Source organism: Nerophis lumbriciformis, linkage group LG18 (genome assembly GCF_033978685.3).
Source record: "Nerophis lumbriciformis linkage group LG18, RoL_Nlum_v2.1, whole genome shotgun sequence".
NCBI classification, from domain to species: Eukaryota; Metazoa; Chordata; class Actinopteri; order Syngnathiformes; family Syngnathidae; genus Nerophis; species Nerophis lumbriciformis.
Window position 1 is genome coordinate 33,686,972 of NC_084565.2, and position 23,029 is coordinate 33,710,000.

The 23,029-nt window shown below is 37.6% G+C and overlaps 1 protein-coding gene across 1 annotated transcript in view; it reads right to left on the bottom strand.

Annotated features, from left to right (window-relative positions):
- Positions 1-2,164: 2,164 nt before the first annotated feature.
- Positions 2,165-23,029, bottom strand: part of impact (impact RWD domain protein) — an 88,281-nt gene continuing 67,416 nt past the window's right edge. The window contains exon 11 of the mRNA XM_061978171.2: positions 2,165-2,597. Coding sequence (XP_061834155.2) covers positions 2,538-2,597 — 60 coding nt within the window. The 3' untranslated portion in view covers positions 2,165-2,537. The remainder of the gene's footprint in view (positions 2,598-23,029) is intronic.

Here is a 23,029-nt window from a genome sequence, read left to right on the forward strand (position 1 = left end):
CATTACAGCTATTTTTCTTTTTGGATAAAGTTTTGTAGATTTTTACAAATAAAAACATTTATAAAATAAAACATTCTGCAATGTTATCTTGCAATGTCAGTTTTTTAAAAAACCCACTTTTTTTTTCTCGTAATACAGTTACTTTTTCCCTCAAAATACATGACTTAATTCCCTCATTAAATATACATTGACATTTTAAAATGTATTGTATTGTAATTATCCTTTGAGAACATTTTGTCTATTTTTAACTACTTTTTTCAGAATCGTAATACTTTTTTCTCCCTTAATTTTTCCTTTTTTTTCTTCCTTTTTACGTACTATTACCTTAAAAATTTGGACTAAGGTGTTTTTTTTTCTTGTATAACGTTTAACCAGCAGTTCGTAACATGATTTTTCTCATTTTAAAATGTAATAAAATTAATATGATTTTATTCTGTGATATTACCATTTTAGTGTCCTAATGTCATGAGATTTATTTTTAAAAGTTTTTTTGCATTACAATTTTTCTCTTGAAATATGATTTTATTCCCCAAATATTTTCTTGTAAAGTGTTTTTTTTTTTTAAAACATTCCTTGTAGACCCCCCCCCCCAAAAAGTTTTTGTGTACTTTTGCTATTCTTTTCTCAAAAAAAAAAATCTGACTGTCAATACTGTTTTTGTTGTTTTTTTTATAAAAATGTTTTTTTTTTTAAATTAAAACATAACAATACAATAAAGTAAATTTTTTCTGTATTGACTATTTTCTTTCCTTAATAGTATGATTTTGTTGTTGTTGTCGTACTACAATAAAAAATCATGGAATATAGAAAAGTATTCCCAAAAAAAACCAAACAAAAAAAGTTTTTATAGTAATTTTTTAAAGTTTTTTTGCATTAGAATTTTTCTCTCGAAATATTTTATTTCTCAGATATTTTCTTGTAGAGTGATTTTTTTTAAAACATTTCTTGTAGTAATCTTACTGTTTTAGAGTGATACTTATTTCTATTTTTACTTATAAAAAAATCTGACTTTTTTTACCAGACTTTTTTCTCTTAAAAAAAAAAGTTTTTGTGTACTTTTGCTATTCTTTTCTCAAAAAAATCTGACTGTCATATTTTTTTTAAATTGAAATATAAAAGTGTTTTTCCATTGGAAAACTATAAGATTTGTTCAAATAATTTTTTTAAAAACATAATACAATAAAAAAGTTAAATTTTTCTGTATTGACAATCTTCTTTCCTTATTAGTATAATTTTTTTTTTGTCGTGCTACAATAAAGAATCATGGAATATAGAAATGTATTCCCAAAAATAGAGAATAAAATAACTTTTCATAGTAATTTAAAATAGTTTTTTTCTGCATTACAATTTTTCTTTTGAAATATGATTTTATACCCCAAATATTTTCTTGTAAAGTGATTTTTTTTTTTTTACATTTCTTGTAGTAATCTTACTGTTTGAGTGATACTTATTTTTATTTTTACTTTTGGACTTTTTTTTCCAGACTTTTTTCTCTCTCTTAAAAAAATAAAAAAGTTTTTCTGTACTTTTGCTATTCTTTTCTCAAAAAAAAAAGAAAAAAAATCTGATTTTCTCATATTTCAGTTTTTGTTTTTTTATTGTAATATTAAAATATTTTCACCTCGGAAAACTAAAAGATTTGTTCAATTAAAAAAAACAACCATAACAATACAATAAAAATAGGATTTTTTTTTTTGTATTGACAATTTTCTTTCCCTAATAGTATGATTTTTTTTTGTCGTACTACAGTAAAAAATCATAAAATATAGAAATGTATTCCCAAAAATAAAAAAACTTTTTATAGTAAGTTTACTTTATTTATTTTTTCTGCGTTACAATTTTTCTTTTGAAATATGATTTTATACCCCAAATATTTTCTTGTAAAGTGATTTTTTTTTAACATTTCTTGTAGTAATCTTACTGTTTGAGTAATACTTATTTCTATTTTTACTTTTGGACTTTTTTTTTTCCATACTTTTTTCTCTCTCTCTTAAAAAAAATAATAAAGTTTTTGTGTACTTTTGCTATTCTTTTCTCAAAAAAAAAATAATCTGACTGTCATATTTCTGTTAATTTTTTTATTGTAATATTAAAATATTTTCACCTCGGAAAACTTTCAATTAAAATTTTTTTTATTTTCTTTCCTTAATAGTATGATTTTTTTTTTTGTCGTACTACAGTAAAAAATCATAAAATATAGAAATGTATTCCCAAAAATAAAAACTTTTATAGTAATTTTTGAAAGATTTTAAAGAAACTCTATTTTCCAAATATTACAAATTTTTCCTCTCGAACAAATCTGACTTTTTCTATTCTTTCCCCAAACACGAGGACTTAATTATGTAAATATTTCTTCTTTGTTCATTTCATGGAGTTTGTACCAGTACAAAAAAAAAACACAAACTCGGTGTGGCGTTGAGCTGAAATATGAACATGAACTGTATGTTTTAATATCCTAGTGAGAGGCTCTCAATTGGAAGTTTTTGTTGAATAAAACAAAGCACTTAAAAGTCTTTTTTTTTTTTTCTTCCAATTGATCATTTTGTCTTCTTGCTTTTTAGCCGCTTTGTTCTCCCTGCCGGTTTGGCGGCGGCGTCCTGCGGACCAAAAAAGGAGCGTATTAGTAGACGTGTGATTATCTTGCATTAGCGCCTCACTTAGCGGTGCCAGGCTTAATATTTGAGTGGCACTTTAGCATTGGAGGAGACTTTCTGACAGACACTTTTTGCCTCCGGCACCCGCGGCTTCGCCGCGTCGCCAGAAAAATGTAAATTACAGCCTACTGATTGGCCCTCGTCGTGTGGCGATAATTGCATCAAAGCAAACATTGCGGATCCCCCCCGGCTACGTTGGCATCGAATAGGGCGTACGTGCGACCTCTGACCCCTGCTGGCATTTTTGGATCAGATACGGGCAGAGCGCCGACATGAGACAAATGTATGGCGGAGGTGAGCAGACGCGAGATGACTTGAACTTTGACCCGTAGCTATCGCTGCCATCTTGCTTTCTGTTAAAAGCTGTTGTAGCAGACTTTCAATTACTGACTGACAGGACAAAGACGGTTTAACCCTTCACCCTCAAGACAGGGATGACCGGTGTGGCCATTTTTAGCAGCTTATTTAAAAAAAAAAAAAAAAATTCTAGCTCCATCCATCCAATTTTTTACCGCTTGTCCCTTTTTCGGGGTCGCCTATCTCAGCTGCAAAAACTAAACTGATGAGTGAGATATTCAGATAAATTATATATTTGTATAATCTTATAAATATCTGGGCATTTCTCTGGTGTATCGTCAAATTCGTAAGACGATGGCAGCAACTCAAGGAGCCCAAAGGCTGTTCGTCGCAATGGAAGGATTGGGCCGGGCTGTCTGGGGCGATTTCTGAACTGAATCGCAAGATGGATCACATCATGGAGAAGCTTGCTGAAAAGGAAAATTGAATATGAGAGCAGCCAGCATGGACGAATAGAACAGACAAGTCATTGTATTGTCTGCTCGCGGAAAACAAACCTCCTAATCGACTCCCTCGAATGGCTTGTTCTGAAAACACCCCCGAGGACACTTCAATGATGGATGCTTTTGACCTCCCTCCCTCCTCAATGACACCTGGAGTCAAACTTTTGCTTGCTTGCAGATCGGCCTCAGTCTATGAACATTACATCATCACACCCAAGACAATGGGCACATAAACACACACCCTCCCTCCCACGCCTCCACCGCTTGTTTCCTCTTGGGGTGATGGACGGCTGGCAGCGCTTCATAGCAGCAGTCGACCTCCAGGGTCCCAACTCCCCGCCCCTCTGTTGCGAGTTGTCGTGATTAAATGTAACATGTTTATGTGTGCATGGCATGGAGGTTTTTCCCCACTCCAGACTAGGCCCCCTTAGGAGCCCAGTCTAGATTGTATTTTTTTACTCATCTTCTTCCCCAGTGTTTTACCTTTTTATCTTTTACGGGGCGCCTTTGGCGACCCATCAGTGTTCCTGTTCTGTAACCCTGTACACTGTTTGTTTGTCTAATCTTGAACGGGTTTGTGCTGAAAACATAGTTCCGTTGTACTTGTGCAATGACAATAAAGTCCTATCCTATATTTCATTCATAAAAATCAAAGGAATAAAAACAAAACATAACTTTAAAGTAAATTATGAATGAAAAGGATCGGAAATAATTTAAATACTTATATCTGCCCCCTATTCTCCCAAATTGACTTTCGATGTTTGCGATTACAAAGTCATAATAAACCAATAATAAAAACACAATTTTACTCAGTCACATCTTTTCATCATAATGATTTTAAAAAAATGTTTTCATACGGAAAGAAAACAAATATGATTGGATATTACACTATTTTGCGTTTCTGGGTGTTGTTGATAAACAGCTTTGGCTTTGCATAGTAGAGTTTTAACTTGGTGACGGACTGTAGTTACTGACAGTGGTTTTCTGAAGTGTTCCTGAGCCCATGTGGTGATATCCTTTACACACTCATGTCGCTTTTTGATGCAGTACCGCCTGAGGGATCGAAGGTCCGTAATATCATCGCTTACGTGCAGTGATTTCTCCAGATTCTCTGAACCTTTTGATGATATTACAGACCATAGATGGTGAAATCCCTAAATTCCTTGCAATAGCTGGTTGAGAAATGTTGTTTTTAAACTGTTGGACAATTTTGCTCACGCATTTGTTCACAAAGTGGTGACCCTCGCCCCGTCTTTGTTTGTGAATGACTGAGCATTTCATGGAAGCTGCTTTTATACCCAATCATGGCACCCACCTGTTCCCAATTAGCCTGTTCACCTGTGGGATGTTCCAAATAAGTGTTAGATGAGCATTCCTCAACATTCTCAGTCTTTTTTTCCACTTGTGCCAGCTTTTTTGAAGCCTGTTGCAGGCATCAAATTCCAAATAAGCTAATATTTGCAAAAAAATAACAAAGTTTACCAGTTTAACTTTGCAGTCTATTCAATTGAATATAGGTTGAACATTTATTTACCATTTACACAACATGCCAACTTCACTGGTTTTAAATGAAGACATCATTTTACTCAATCATATCTTTTCATCATCATAATTTTTCTAATACAGAAAGAAAAAAAATACTATTACACCATTTTGCTAAATAGCTCAATATACTGTGTGTTGATCTACAGCCGGGAAGGGATTCATATGGCCCCATTGCTGAGAGGATGGTGGGCGGGTTAATCATGTTTTGCAATGCGGTCTGCTGAAAATGACAGAAAGCGCCACTCTACATGTGGGCAAAGTTGGAATTGCCACAAATCACATATCAAGATATTCAATCAATCAATGTTTATTTATATAGCCCTAAAATACAAGTGTCTCAAAGGGCTGCACAAGCCACAACGACATCCTCGGTTCAGAGCCCACATAAGGGCAAGGAAAAACTCACAAGTCAGTGGGACGTCGATGTAAATGACTATGAGAAACCTTGGAGAGGACCGCATATGTGGGTGACCCCCATTCAACACTTTATCCACTTTAGCCGCCAGATGGCAGTAATACAACCCCCAATTTGTCACATTTCATGTGTCAGGTAAATTGTGACCGGGGGTCCATATGAATTCCCACTTCCTACTGCATGTTTTGAGGATGTCTATACCATTATATTCCTATCAGTGACGGAGCAGGAAGGGGCTCGGAATACGTTTGCAGCCAATTTTCATATGACGTGCCCTGTCAGTCAGTTGATATTTTACATACGCAAAAACTGGAGCCCTTCCTCGTGACGTGCGTACGAGGAGGAACGGGCGGCCCCGTAAGTGCATACTAGGATTGTACGGTATACCGATACTAATAAAGTACCGCGGTACTAATGAATTAAAAACGGTACTATACTGCTTTTGAGAAATGCCAGTATTCTTATTTTTCATAATACCGTTTTTGATTCATTAGTACTGCAATACTATACTAGTACCGGTATACCTACCGTACAACCCTTGTAAGCACATGCCCAAAAGTATTCGGCCACCCATTCAAATGATGAGAATCAGGTGTCCTAATCACTTGGCCCGGCCACAGGTGTATAAAATCAAGCACTTAGGCATGGAGACTGTTTCTACAAACATTTGTGAAAGAATGGGCCGCTCTCAGTGATTTCCAGCGTGGATGCCACATGTGCAATAAATCCAGTCGTGAAATTTCCTCGCTCTTAAATATGGGGTCAGCGGATAGTGCAAAGATTTTCTGCACAGTCAGTTGCTACAGAGCTCCAAACTTCATGTGATCTTCCAATTAGCCCACGTACAGTACGCAGAGAGTTTCATGGAATGGGTTTCAATGGCCGTGCAGCTGCATCTAAGCCATACATCACCAAGTCCAATGCAAAGCGTGGGATGCAGTGGTGTAAAGCACGTCGCCACTGGACTCTAGAGCAGTGGAGACGCCTTCTCTGGACTGATTAATCACACTTTTCCATCTGGCAATCTGATGGACGTTGCCAGGAGAACGGTACATTTTGGACTGCATTGTGCCGAGTGTGAAATTTGGTGGAGGAGGAATTATGGTGTGGGGTTGTTTTCCAGGAGTTGGGCTTGGCTCCTTAGTTCCAGTGAAAGGAACTTTGAATGCTCCAGGATACCAAAACATTTTGGACAATTCCACGCTCCCAACCTTGTGGGAACAGTTTGGAGCGGACCCCTTCCTCTTCCTACATGTGTACAATGAAAATGAGGTTGATGTAGCATATGAACATTTCTTAAACAAGTTCATAATACTTTATAACAAACATTGTCCATGGATACAACTCAGTAATAAGCAGAGAAAGAATAATCAACCATGGATGACAAAAGAAGAAGAATACACTATATAGGAAATTTATAGCACAAATAACTACAGAGGCAGAAATTAAGTACAAAAAGTATAAAAACAAGTTAACATACATACTATGATCATGTAGAAAAGAATATTACAGTGAATTATTGGACAGGAACAAAAATAATATGAGAGCAACATGGAGCATCTTCAATAGCATTATTAAAAATGGCACTAAGAGGGACTACCCTCAATACTTCTTAGACTGAAATAAAAAAAAATGACAACATAAAGGAAGTAGTTGAAAGTTTCAATAATTATTTTGTAAATATTGGACCAAAATTGGAAGAAATGATTCCAGACCCAGTTTCAATTGAGGACTATAATGATACCATAGAGCGAAATCCCAACTCCATGTTCCTCAGTAATGTGACACAGGAGGAAATAGTTACAATCGTGAAAAAATGTAAATCCAAGACTTCAACTGATTGTAATGAAATTGATATGGAAACGATAAAAAAAGGTTATTGAAGAGATCTCAGGACCATTAATGTATATTAGTAACCTATCATTTCAAACAGGTACATTTCCAAACAAAATGAAAATAGCTAAAGTTGCACCAATTTACAAGACTGGCGACAAACATCAATTTACAAACTATAGACCTGTTTCCTTACTTCCACAATTTTCTAAAATCATTGAAAAACTGTTCAATAACAGATTAGAGAGTTTCATAAATAAAAATAGAATACTCGAAGAAAATCAATATGGATACAGAGCTAATGTTTCAACTTCGATGGCTTTAATTGAAATTACAGAAGAAATTACCAATGCAATAGATAGTAAAAAATGTGCGGCAGCAGTTTTTATGGATCTAACTAAAGCATTTGACACAATTAATCACAATATTTTAATCAAAAAACCAGAACGATATGGCATCAGAGGGTTAGTCTTAAACTGGATAAGAAGTTATCTAATGAACAGGAAACAATACGTGAAGGTAGGCGAACACACCTCTACAACGCTAAATATATCCTGTGGTGTACCTCAGGGATCAATACTAGGACCTAAATTATTCAATCTATATATAAATGACATTTGTAAAGTTACAAAAGATTTAAAGTTAGTATTATTTGCGGATGATACAACAGCGTTTTGTTCAGGAGAGAACACACAGAAGATACTACAAATAATAACAGAAGAAATTAACAAATTAAAAAGATGGTTTGACAAAAACAGACTATCGTTGAATCTCAGTAAAACTAAAATAATGCTATTTGGTAACAGTAGAAGAGAAAGTCAAACACAAATACAAATAGACGGAATAGAAATTGAAAGAGTAAATGAAACCAAATTTCTAGGTATAATGATTGATGATAAATTGAACTGGAAATCTCACGTAAAAAATATACAACATAAAGTAGCAAGAAATACGTCAATAATGAATAAAGCAAAACATGTTCTAGACAAAAAATCACTTCATATTCTCTACTGCTCACTAGTGTTACCATATCTGAGTTACTGTGTAGAAATATGGGGAAATAATTACAAAAGTACACTTCATTCATTAACGGTGTTACAAAAAAGATCAGTTAGAATATTACATAATGTTGGATATAGAGAACACACAAATCCTTTATTTATTGAATCAAAGATTCTGAAATTCTACGACATAGTGAATTTGCAAACAGCTAAAATTATACACAAAGCAAACTATAACCTGCTACCCAAGAATATACAACAATTCTTCTCAAAAAAAGAGGAGAAATATAATCTCAGGGAGAAATGTAATTTAAAACATTTGTATGCACGTACAACACTTAAGACCTTCAGTATATCAGTATGTGGAATTAAATTATGGAATGGATTAAGCAAAGCAATCAAACAATGTACTAATATGATCCACTTCAAGAAACTCTTCAAACTTAAAGTGTTTACAAAGTACAAAGAAGAAGAACCATGATAAACATTCTGAATTTATTTAACTCATCCATTCTTTCACTCACAAAATAATCTTACTTATTTCAACATATGAAATGTAACTTACTTCACCAATTATTATTTATTTACTTATTTTTATTGTGATTACTTATGGAGTATATTGTGAATAAATTGAGAACAGGAAGTGAACAAAAGTTTTAGCAACTGTTATGTAAAAGAAAAGGGGTTGGATTAAATAAGCTCTGCTTCTTCCTACTCCTTTTCGAACATGTTGAAAAGAGAAACTGGAGATTGTGATGTATCATGTTGTATACTTGCATGTTCGAAATAAACTCAAACTCAAACTCAATACATGACTGTGCACCAGTGCACAAAGCAAGGTCCATAAAGAGTCTGGTGTGGATGAACTTGACTGGCCTGCGCAGAGTCCTGACCTGAACCCAATAGAACACCTTTGGGATGAATTCGAACGGAGACTGAGAGCCAGGCCTTCTCGACCCAACATTGGGACACTTAGGACTACAACTTGACAAAAGTATTGGGACACTTAGGACTACCACTGAACAAAAGTATTGGGACACTTCGGACTAATAGTAGACAAAAGTATTGGGACACTTAGGACTAATAGTAGACAAAAGTATTGGGACACTTAGGACTACCACTGGACAAAAGTATTGGGACACTTAGGACTACAACTTGACAAAAGTATTGGGACACTTAGGACTACAACTTGACAAAAGTATTGGGACACTTCGGACTAATAGTAGACAAAAGTATTGGGACACTTAGGACTACCACTGAACAAAAGTATTGGGACACTTCGGACTAATAGTAGACAAAAGTATTGGGACACTTAGGACTACCACTGGACAAAAGTTTTGGGACACTTACACTGGACAAAAGTATTGGGACACTTACACTGGACAAAAGTATTGGGACACTTAGGACTACCACTGGACAAAAGTATTGGGACACCTACACTGGACAAAAGTATTGGGACACTTAGGACTAAAACTGGACAAAAGTATTGGGACACTTGGGACTAGCACCTGCCAAATACGCGGGCCCGACCAATGCGCTTTTGGAAGAATGGTGGAAAAATTACTCTAAACACACTCCGCAACCTTGTGGACAGCCTTCCCAGAAGAGTTGAAGCTGGACCGACATCATATTGAACCCTATGGGTTAGGAATGGGATGGCACTTCAAGTTCATGTGTGAGTCAAGGCAAGGTGGCCAAATACTTTTGGCAATATAGTGTATATATTCCCTTCTTCCTAGAGTCACTTTGCTCGTGCCATATAGAAAAAGAAATGGTATTTCATCATGATTAATTAAACTGACTAAAAATTGGCGTTACACAAAAAATGTTGCTTTTAGTGAGCGAGTCTCAACTTTTGATTACGCCCTGCATTAGATGAAAAGTGCTGAGGTTGGGCTTTCCTCGCACATGTGCACTTCTAAGTGCTTTGTAAAAAACAACAACAAATAAATAAATAAAGCCACGCTGTTTTTATCGATTCCCTCATGAAGGAGAATCCTTTGATTAAAACCTTTCGCGGAGGTTGGCGGCCATCTGCCTCGACGGGCACAGAATTTATTGTTGTTCGATAAAAGCCATCAGTTTTTTTTTTTACCTTGTAACATCAGGCCTCGTTTAAAAAGCCTAATTAACGTTATTAATTGCATTTACCCTGCATCGACACGCCACATTGGCCCCGCCGACAAACAGGGCACATTAATCTGGGTTTAGCCCTGCCCATTTAATTAGGGAGAAATTACGATAACAGCAACATGCCAACTATTTATTCGGCTGCCTGTGATTTATGACCGCGTGAGCACCCCGCTGACATTACCATTAGCCTGCGGACGAAACGTACATTTTTGTTTGGTGCTTCATTGTGCTTCTTTGGCTCTAATCCAACCCGGAGCAGAACTTTAGTTGGACCTCCTGGAGATGCTTACAATGGGCCATAAAGAACTAAATTACCGTTATTTACCTTTTTAACTCTGCACTGCAGCCAAGTGGAGGACACCTGAGACTTGAATTGTTCATTTTAAATTCCCTTCTAAACTGGTGTGTGTTTGTTAGTTCCTCATACACTATATTGCCAAAAGTATTTGGCCACCTGCCTTGACTCACATATGAACTTGAATTGCCATCCAGGGTCCAAAATGATGTGGGTCCACCTTTTGCAGCTGTTACAGCTTCAACTCTTCTGGGAAGAGTTGAACTCTTCTTTTGGAAAATGTCCAAAATGTTTTGGTATCCTGGAACATTCAAAGTTCCTTTTCACTGGAACTAAGAGGCTAAGGTCACACACTGACGTTGGTCGAGAAATCTCTAATTCATCCCAAAGGTGTTCTATCGGGCTCTGGTCAGGACTCTGCGCAGGCCAGTCAAGTTCATCCACACCAGACTCTTTGTGTCAAGACTTGGACTATGGAGTTTTTGTTTTCCCAAGATGCAAGAGAATTTGGATCGGACATGGCTTGAAGGTGGGTACATGATTTATTTATTATTATCAAAAAAAAGGAATAAACGAAAGGCGCGCACAATGGCGGAGAACAAACTATGAAATGAAAACAAAACTTGCACAAAGGCAGAAACTGAACACGAAATAAAAACACTTACTGTGGCATGGGATCGTGAACAGGGCTTGAAACGAGGGGATAGCAGGTTTAGAAAAGATATGACACCAGGACGAACAACAGAAAATGAAAAGCTTAAATAAAACAGACATGATTAACAACAGGTGCGTGACTCAAAACAGGTGCGTGACATGACAGGTGAAACTAATGGGTAACTATGGTGACAAAACAAAACAAAAGTGCACAAAAAGTCCAAAAACAAAACAGAACATGACTAACACAAAAACATGATCACACAGACATGACATTATAGACCTTGCTTTGTGGACTGGTGCACAGTCATGTTGGAAGAGGAAAGGGGCCCGCTCCAAACTGTTCCCACAAGGTTGGGAGCGTAGAATTGTCCAAAATGTTTTGGTATCTGTTGCGTTTTGGACCAGTTGTTCCTCCCAGGGAATTCAAGTCACAAGTCGCTCCCAAGCTCTTTACGACACTTAAAGCTGAGTTGAAAAACCACCAGAGACAGAATATGTATTTTGTAATATATTTGCAAAGCTTTGCATATATACATTGAGACCAGTCCAGCATAGAACATTCAATCGCGCCGCTAAGATGGTCTGCCCCCCCCCCCCCCCCCCCCCGACAAAACCCTCTTCCCTCTTAAGTCTCCCTTCCTCCCACCCTGGCAGTCATGTCTCTCTAGCCAAAACACATGCCCATGATCTCTCTTTCTACATTCCTCACTCGAGGTTAAGCACACAGTTTTGCAGACAACCAAAAGACCACAATTGGAAGAAAAACACTAGCTGTTTTGTAATATGATTATGAAATAAAAAGAAGTAACACTTAAATTCGGATATATGTAAATATCTGCCTCCGACATATCCTTTCACTGGAACTAAGGGGCCAAGCCCAACTACCTGATAAACAACCCCACACCATAATTCCTCCTCCACCAAATTTTACACTTGGCACAATGCAGTCCGAAATGTACCGTTCTCCTGGCAACCTCCAAACCCAGACTCGTCCATCAGAGGGCCAGAAGGCTGTCCACAAGGTTGCGCAGTGTGTTTATTGGAATTTTCCACCATTCTTCCAAAAGCGCATTGGTGAGGTCACACACTGATGTTGGGTCAAGAAGGCCTGGCTCTCAGTCTCCCTTCTAATTCATCCCAAAGGTGTTCTATCGGGTTCTGGTCAGGACTCTGCGCAGGCCAGTCAAGTTCATTCACACCAGACTCTGTCATCCATGTCTTTATGGACATTGCTTTGTGCACTGGTGCACAGTCATGTTGGAAGAGGAAGGGGCCCGCTCCAAACTGTTCCCACAAGGTTGTGAGCGTGGAATTGTCCAAAATGTTTTGGTATCCTGGAGCATTCAAAGTTCCTTTCACTGGAACTAAGGGGCCAAGCCCAACTCCTGAAAAACAACCCCACACCATAATTCCTCCTCCACCAAATTTCACACTTGGCACAATGCAGTCCGAAATGTACCTTTCTCCTGGCAACCTCCAAACCCAGACTCGTCCATCAGATTGCCAGATGGAAAAGCGTGATTCATCACTCCAGAGAAGGCGGCTCTACTGCTCTAAAGTCCAGTGGCGACGTGCTTTACACCACTGCATCCCACGCTTTGCATTGGACTTGGTGATGAATGGCTTAGACACGGCTGCTCGGCCATGGAAACCCATTCCATGAAGCTCTCTGCGTACTGTACGTGGGCTAATTGGAAGGTCACATGAAGTTTGGAGCTCTGTAGCAACTGACTGTGCAGACTTTGCACTATGCGCTGACCCCTCTCTGTCAGTTTACATGGCCTACAACTTGGTGGCTGAGTTGCTGTTGTTCCCAAACTCTTCCATTTTCTTATAATAAAGCAGACAGTTGACTTTGGCCCATTCTTTCACAAATGTTTGTAGAGACAGTCTCCATGCCTAAGTGCTTTATTTTATACACCTGTGGCCGGGCCAAGTGATTAGGACACATGATTCTCATCATTTAGATGGGTGGCCAAATTCTTTTGGTAATATAGTGTATCTTTCAGGGCAGGTTATGGACTCCACCTGCAATGGAGGGTCCACACTTCCAACTGGAAATGAGGCAGCTATTTTTTTTTTTCCCCTTCTGACACCTTTTTGAAGTAGGCCACTTTTGAGCGTTGCAGCTTTCATCTGCGCGTGCCGTCGACGTGAGGAAGTTCTCATAACACAAGGATGGCTTCAAAGAAGGAGAGGGTGGAGGGTGGAGGCCAACTCGGCCCGGAGGAAGGCTTTGATCGCCCGAGCACACACCTCAAATGAAGCAATAGTCCAAAAGTGACGGGGATGAGTGCTTGCTGTCTCGGCTATAAACTGTAAATCTACACTGCCTGCACCCTCAAGCGCACCTGCGGAATGCGGCGGAAGGTTACATAACTCGCTTAAGTCTGCGCCGTTTATGTCGACGAAGTCATCAAGTCCCTGTGTTCTGTCCGTTTATGAAATTTGCCGCCCAAAGGGGTCCTTTCTGCGAAGAACATGCCGGATTATGTGTTGAAGTATTGCCAACGTCATCATTATTACTACGCTAATGTAAGATCAGCGACATACAGTAAATACTGTCCAGTAACACATCATTGAAATGTACACGACTTCCTGTTCAGTGCAAAGTAAGTGACAAAATACTTACCCTGGATTCTAGCGCAGCAACTGACAAAATGCTTCTCTCATTTTTTATGTCAAAGTTTTTAAATGTGGCACACAGTGACTTCCTGTTCAGCGCAAAGTAAACTACAAAATAAAGGCTTGACCTGGATTCGACCACAGTAACTAACAAAATGCATCTATTACTATTTTCTATTTATTTTAAATGTGCACACAGCGACTTCCTGTTCAATGCAAAGTCCATCCAAAGCTACAAAATAACCTTGATACGACCACAGTAACAAAATGCATCTATTACCTATATTTTATTTTTTAATGTGCACACAGTGATTTCCTGTTCAGTGCAAAGTAAGCTACAAAATAAAAGTTTAACCTGTATTATACCACAGTAACTAACAAATGCATCCATAACATATTTTTTTAAATGTGCACACAGTGACTTCCTGTTCAGTGCAAAGTAAGCGACAAAATACTTACCCTGGATTCTAGCGAAGCAACTAACAAAATGCTATTTTTTTAAATAGGTGCACGTTGACTTCCTGTTCAATGCAAAGTAAGCTAAAAAAAATAAAGGCTGAACTTTGATTCGACCACAGTAACTAACAAATACATCCATAACACATATTTTTTTAAATGTGCACACAGTGACTTCCTGTTCAGTGCAAAGTAAGCGACAAAATACTTACCCTGGATTCTAGCGCAGCAACTAACAAAATGCTATTTTTTTAAATAGGTGCACAGTGACTTCCTGTTCAATGCAAAGTAAGCTAAAAAAAAATAAAGGCTGAACTTTGATTCGACCACAGTAACTAACAAATACATCCATAACATATATTTTTTAAATGTTCACACAGTGATTTTCTGTTCAGTGCAAAGTAAACTACAAAATAAAGGCTTAACCTGGATTCTAGCGCAGCAACTAACAAAATGCTTCCCTAATTTTTTTGTCAAAGTTTTGAAATGTTCACATAGTGATTTTCTGTTCAGTGCAAAATAAAGGCTTGACCTGGATTCGACCACAGTAACTAACAAAATGCGTCTATTACTATTTTTTTTTTTTAATGTGCACACAGCGACTTCCTGTTCAATGCAAAGTCCATCCAACGCTACAAAATAAAGGCTTAACCTTGATACGACCACAGTAACAAAATGCATCTATTACCTATATTTTCTTTTTTAATGTGCACACAGGGATTTCCTGTTCAGTGCAAAGTAAGCTACAAAATACAGGTTTAACCTGGATTCGACCACAGTAACTAACAAAATCCATCTATTTTTTAAATGTGCAGTTACTTCCTCTTAAGTGCAAAGTAAGCTACAAGATAAAGACTTTACATGGATTCAGTTGCATATATTACATTTATTGTTTAAAAATGAAATAAAGTGACTTCCTGTTTAGTGCAAAGTAAGCTACAAAATAAAGGCTTAACTTTGATTTGACCACAGTAACTAACAAATGTATCCATTACCTATGTTTTTTAAATGTTCATACAGGGACTTCCTGTTTTAGTGCAAAGTAAGCAACAAAATAAAGCTTAACCTGATTTGACTACAGTAACTAACAAAATGCATCCATAACCTATGTTTTTAAATGTGCACACAGCGACGCCCTGTTCAGTGCACAGTAAGCTTCAAAATAAAGGCTTAACCTGGATTCGACCACAGTAACTAACAATTACATATATTCTTTAAATGTGCAGAAACTTCCTCTTAAGTGCAAAGTAAGCGACAAGACAAAGACTTTACATGGATTCAACTACAGTAACTAACAAATGCATGCATTACATATATTGTTTAAATGTGCATAAAGTGACTTCCTGTTTTGTCCAAAGTAAGCTACAAAATAAAGGCTGAACTTTGATTTGACCACAGTAACTAACAAAATGCATCCATTACCTATATGTTTTTAAATGTGCACACAGCTACTTCCTGTTCAGTGCAAAGTAAGCGTCAAAATAAAGGCTTAACCTGGATTCGACCACAGTATCTAACAATTACATATATTCTTTAAATGTGCAGAAACTTCCTCTTAAGTACAAAGTAAGCGACAAGATAAAGACTTTACATGGATTCAACTCCAGTAACTAACAAATGCATATCTTACATATATTGTTTAAATGTGCATAAAGTGACTTCCTGTTTAGTGAAAAGTAAGCTACAAAATAAAGGCTTAACTTTGATTTGACCACAGTAACTAACAAATGCATCCATTACCTATATTTTTTAAATGTTAATACAAGGACTTCCTGTTCAGTGCAAAGTAAGCAACAAAATAAAGCTTAACCTGATTTGACTACAGTAACTAACAAAATGCATCCATTATATGTACATTTTTTAAATGTGTGCACAGTGACTTCCCGTTCAATGCAAAGTAAGCTACAAAATAAAGGCTTGACCTGGATTTGACCACAGTAACTAACAAAATGCATCCATTACCTATATGTTTTTAAATGTGCACACAGCGACTTCCTGTTCAGTGCAAAGTAAGCGTCAAAATAAAGGCTTAACCTGGATTCGACCACAGTAACGAACAAAGTGCATCTATTACATATATAGTTTAAATGTGCATAAAGTGACTTCCTGTTTAGTGCAAAGTAAGCTACAAAATAAAGGCTTAACTTTGATTCGACCACAGTAACTAACAAATGCATCCATTACCTATATTTTTTAAATGTTCATACAGGGACTTCCCGTTCAATGCAAAGTAAGCTACAAAATAAAGGCTTGACCTGGATTCAACCACAGTAACTAATGCATCTATTCCATATATGTTTTAAATGTGCATACAGCGACTTCCTGTCCAGAGCAAAGTTAACTACAAAATACTTAATTTTAATTATTATATATTTTTTTTTTAAGTTTTCTTAAATAAAGGCTAAACCTTGATACGACCACAGTAACTAACAAAATGCATCCATTACCTATATATTTTTAAATGTGCACTAAGTGACATCCTGTTCAATGCAAACTATGTTACACAATAAAAGCTTAACTTGATCTTGACCACAGCAAATAACTAATCATTTTTGGTTTAGTATTTTTTAGCCACCAGAAGAAATATTTGCATTGGCATTGTAGTCAAAACGTCAACAATGTCATGACTTGGTCCTGGGTGTTTGCTTTTCCGGAATGCAACGGAAAATTGGCTCGGGCGAGACGGGAATGCAAGTACATAATTTTATTCTATAATTACTAAAACAAAAAGAAGTAAACGAAAGGCGCGCACTATGGCGGAGAACTAACTATGAAACCAAAAAGACTATAAACATGGAACAAAAACTTACTTTGGCATGGGACATGAAGCATGATCTAAGAGGATGAAGAGTGTGTTGAGCATAATTGTGGGATGTCACCAGAAACACAAACTGAAAACAATGAACTTAAATACTACAGACATGATTAACGAAAACAGGTGCGTGACTCAAAACGTGAAACAGGTGCGTGACGTGGACAGGTGAAAACTAATGGTTGCCTATGGTGACAAAACAAAAGTATACAAAAAGTCCAAAAACAAAACTGTCCATGACCAAAACAAAAACATGATCACACAGACATGACAAACAAACTGCTGTCGGCCGAGTCATACCAAAGACTATAAAAATAGGAGCCATTACCTCCTTGCTTGGCACTCAGCATCAAAGGTTGGAATTGGAGGTTAAATCACCAAAATGATTCCCGGGCGTGGCCACCGCTGCTGCTCACTGCTCCCCTCACCTCCCAGGGGGTGATCAAGGGGGATTCTTTCCCCAAAATGCAGAGAATAATTTCGCCACACTTAGTGTGTGTCTGACAATCATTAGTACTTCATTCTTCTTATGTCTTGTGTTTTACAGCTGGAACAATTATTCAAATAAATGTTTTCGTTCAAAAAAAGCTTTGATTTTAATTCCGTTGCTTAATGAGCGTTACTAAATGAAAGAAAAAATATATATATACATTCGGTCCTAATTGAGTGCCAGTAACTTTAAACACGCAAGTAGAACTATTGAGTATGTCGACTATTTGACCTAAAACATTTTATCCGATTAGTCGCTTAATCAAACTAACCGATAAATTAGTCGATTACTAAAAAAAAATCAATCGCTGCAGGCCCATTTGTGGCTATTTTTGCTTTCAGTTACTACGACAACGGCTTAAGTTTGCGTGAGTCAGCGAATCTTAGGGGTGTCGATGCCACACCTCGGCATTGGCGAGGTGTAATGGGATCAGTGGACATTTCAGCCTCATTCACAGAGTCCAGCTGACGTCCGAACCTCCGCCACCTGTCTTTTGATGGCACTTCTTCGCAGGATAATGTGACTTGTCACAAAGCCGCCACCGCTGGGCTCCTTGAACATGACAGTTAAGTGACCTCCGAAGTCTTTCGCAGGAGCGTGATGCGATTACCATGTCAGTATGACACCACACCTTTGGGCGCAGATATGGAAGTCAACAAGGCTTCCACACTCATGCAGGATTAGTGCACTATTTGTCAGGCGGCCGGATGCAGGAATTCATGCGTTTTCCCCCAAAATGGGAGAAAAATGGCAGAGGGTTGATTAAAGCCGTGTCTGCACGAGTGATGGGAGGGGATTAACCGTATTTTCCGGACCATAAGGCGCACCGGATTATAAGGCGCACTGCAGATGAGCGGGTTTATTCAGGTCTTTCTTCATACAAAAGGCGCATTAAATGGGTCATAGTATGATTTTTTTCTAAATGTAAAACACTATCTTGTGGTCGACATAACATGTAATGGTGGTTCTTTGGTCAAAATGTTGCATAGATGATGTTTTACAGATCATCTTCAAGCCGCTTTCTGACAGTCGCTTAAGTTGCGCCGTTTTGTGGGCGGTCTTATTTACGTGGCTCAACTTCGGCAGCGTCTTCTTCCCGTCATCTTTGTTGTAGCGGTGTAGCGTGCAAGGACGGGAGTGGAAGAAGTGTATGGCGTCACATTAGCGCCAAAAATCCGAGCGCATAAAAACTGTTATCTGCTGTTGCCATTTCTAATATAAAGTAGTGTAAAGGTACTTGTATATGTCAGTAAACTCGCCATGAAAGCGCTAAAACATACCGGTGTAGTGAGTTTACATTATTCACCCAAGAAACTTTAGTTATTAGAGAGTTCCGGTCGGACGTTTTTTCACGGGACACATTTCCGGCGTTGTTGTTGCACTAGTGAGCCACGGATGAGGAGATGCTGCTCTGTTATTGATTGAAGTAAAGTCTGAATGTCATTAAAACAGTTAGCTCCATCTTTTGACACTTCTATGGCGTCACATTAGTGCCAAAAATCAGAGCGCATAAAAACTGTTATCGCGCGCTGATTCTCCACTTCGTGCGCGCGCGCGACACCCTTTTGCGCGTGCGCTGTCTCGGTCTGTGCGCTGTCATGTTTCGTTTTGGCACTTTGCGGGTATGCTTAGACGGCCCCTTCTTTCTGATTGGTCAGGCGAAAAAATGCTCAGAGCCAATCAGAAGTATAGCAGGGTGGGTCATCGTCAATATGTATCAAGATTTACGGAGGAAGAAGTGGATAAAAAAATGTCGCGCGCTGATGGTTATTTCATACCACATAAACACAATACAGGGTAATACAAAATGTGACCCAAATAAATAATAAGACAACAAACACCATAATCACATCTTTCAGCCAGAACTGGTCCACCAGCAATAACATCCAACCATAACATTATTTTACATTTTCACTTCTTCTTGAAAATTTGTTTTCTAATTTATGGAATTTCTTTTGGTTCAGCCATAAAATTAATGAAATAATCTTTGAATGTTGTTTTTAAAATGTTAAAAATAGCCTTTTAATAATGTATTCTGAAACAGTTTAAAATAATCAGAGAACTGACTAACACTGACCCTACACAACTATGTTGCACAATTAAGTCTTTTTTTTTTTTTTTAAAGCGAAAGAGGTAATTTCAACAGGTACAGCATCCTATGTCATATCTACATGTAATAAGATTTGTAAGAAGGCAAACCGTTTAATTGGTCGAAAATCGAGCAAGTTATGGTAATGTAATTAGTACATGTACCATTGACATCAATGTAATGATTGAGGCTAGATGTCCGAGGTAAGATGGCTACAACGTTGCTACACTGGAAAATGATTGGTCATATGAAAAATGCTCAGAGCCAATCAGAAAGGAGGGGCCGTCTAAGCATACCCGCCCCCAAAGTGCCAAAAAGAAACATGACAGCGCGAGGAGAGATGCCAGGAGTACACACAGAGCGCACAGACCGAGACGGCGCGCGTGCAGAAAGGCACCGCACGCGCGCAAAAAGGCAAAACGCGCGCGCACAAAGTGGAGAATCAGCGCGCGATAATAGTTTTTATGCGCTCAGATTTTTGGCACTAATGTGACGCCATAGAAGTGTCAAAAGATGGAGCTAACTGTTTTAATGACATTCAGACTTTACTTCAATCAATAACAGAGCAGCATCTCCTCATTCGTGGCTCACTAGTGCAACAACAACGCCAGAAATGTGTCCCGTGAAATAACGTCCGACCGGAACTCTCTAATAACTAAAGTTTCTCGGGTGAATAATGTAAACTCACTACACCGGTATGTTTTAGCTTTCATGGCGAGTTTACTGACAGATATAAGTAAAAACTTTACACTACTTTATATTAGAAATGGCAACAGCAGAGGATGAATGTCCCATAACAAGATAGAGAAATAGAAAAAGCTTATGGACTACGGTGGACACGCGCAACTTTTTAGGATTTATGCAGATCCCAAATACAGATCAGCAGGTACCTGAAGGTAAGAAAAGTTGCTTTTGCATAATATTGCGAAACAAAACGTCAGATAATGTCTTACCTTATACACACACCTTAATAATACTTGTATGTTAAAGGGGAACATTATCACCAGACCTATGTAAGCGTCAATATATACCTTGATGTTGCAGAAAAAAAGACCATATATTTTTTTAACCGATTTCCGAACTCTAAATGGGTGAATTTTGGCGAATTAAACGCCTTTCTATTATTCGCTCTCGGAGCAATGACGTCACGTTGTGACGTCACATCGGGAAGCAATCCGCCATTTTCTCAAACACATTACAAACACACATAGTGACGCCACAGGAAAATGGACGGGTGTATATAACGATGGTTAAAATCAGGCACTTTGAAGCTTTTTTTAGGGATATTGCGTGATGGGTAAAATTTTGAAAAAAACTTCGAAAAATAAAACAAGCCACTGGGAACTGATTTTTAATGGTTTTAACCCTTCTGAAATTGTGATAATGTTCCCCTTTAAAGTAAAATCTATCAAGCGGTGCGTCTTCATCGCTTACCAACGTCGTACTAAAACATTTTGATAGATTTTTGAGCGCCGTGTGTAACGTTCTATATTTTCACTGGAACATATAAAATGTCGGTGTTGTTTACTTGAGTCATATTGCAGTCTAAACGTATCTGTGTGACTGCCATCATATTGCAGTCTACACGTATCTCTTATGCATGACTGACACCTACTGGTCACACTTATCATTACACCATGTACCAAATAAAGTAGCTTTGAGGTCGGTAAGCACAACCAAAATGATTCCGTACATTAGGCGCACCGGGTTATAAGGCGCACTGTCCAGTTTTGAGAAAATTAAAGGATTTTAAGTGCGCCGGAAAATGCGGTAATTTATCATCTTACTCTTGATTGTAATCATATTCAATAATTATATCTAACATACTTAGTTTAACTGGATAAACATTGTCAAATAATATGTGTTAAACACTTAGATTATCGGGGTTTAGGTCAGGCTGATTACAAAAAATAAATACTAATCAAATACACCGTATTTTTTGGACTATAAGGCGCACTTAAAATCCTTTCGTTTTCTCAAAACTCGACATGGTAGTCACACATAAGAGATAAGTGTAGACTGCAATATGATGGCAGTCACACATACTGTGAGTAAAGTCTGAATGTCATTAAAACAGTTAGCTCCATCTTTTGACACTTCTTCCACTCCCGTCCTTGCACGCTACACCGCTACAACAAAGATGACGGGGAGAAGACGCTGTCGAAGGTGAGCCACGTAAATAAGACCGCCCACAAAACGGCGCATCCTCAAGCGTCAGAAAGCGACTTGAAGATGATCTGTAAAACATCATCTATGCAACATTTTGACCAAAGAACCACCATTACCGTACATGTTATGTAGACCACAATGAAGTCTTTTACATTTAGAAAAAAAATAAATATGACCCCTTTTAATGCCTTTTGTATGGAAATAGACCTGACAAGACCCATCGGCAGTGCGCCTTATGATCCGTTGCGCCCTACGGTCCGGAAAATACGGAACTGCAAAAGAGTGATGAAAAATGTATTTACATACAGCTATGCAATGCTAAAATTAATAAATTCAAACTAAATTAACAATGTTTTTTGAATAAACTGTCAATAAAATTTAAGTGCAAATGAAAATACAGCTTCACCACTTTAGTCAACATTTTTGCGCTTGAGAAACTTCTATGACTTATGTTCTTTGTTTGATATTGTCATTGCTGCCACAAGTGGTGGAAAAGTGAATTACAACTGAGAAACGGACTACCAAGTCTATCCAAGTTTATTTTCTGTATTATTCCTGGACAATATAGTATTTATTGGCAGTTTAACCAAATGAGTCACTGTAAATAAACACCTTTTCTTACCATGTGCGTTACTAAAAAACAAACGCCATGGGTGGATCTACACCTAACATCCACTGTAATGATACCAAGTACAGAAGCGTATCTAGTCGATAACGCTGATTACATCGATCATTTTTTGTATCACAAAATCTTTTTTCGTTTTTAAAAAATTCACAAGTTTATAAAGTCAGGAAATATATCCCTGGATACATGAGGACTTTGAATATGACCAATGCATGATCCTGTAACTACTTGGTATCGGATCGATACCTGAATTTGTGGTATCATTCAAAACTAATGTAAAGTATCAAACAACAGAAAAATAAGTGATTATTACATTTTAACAGAAGTGTAGATAGAACATGTTAAGTGTTTTAAATTTAGAAAAAAAATAAAACAGATATGACCCCTTTAATGCGCCCTATAATTTGGTGCGCCTTTTGTATGAAAATAG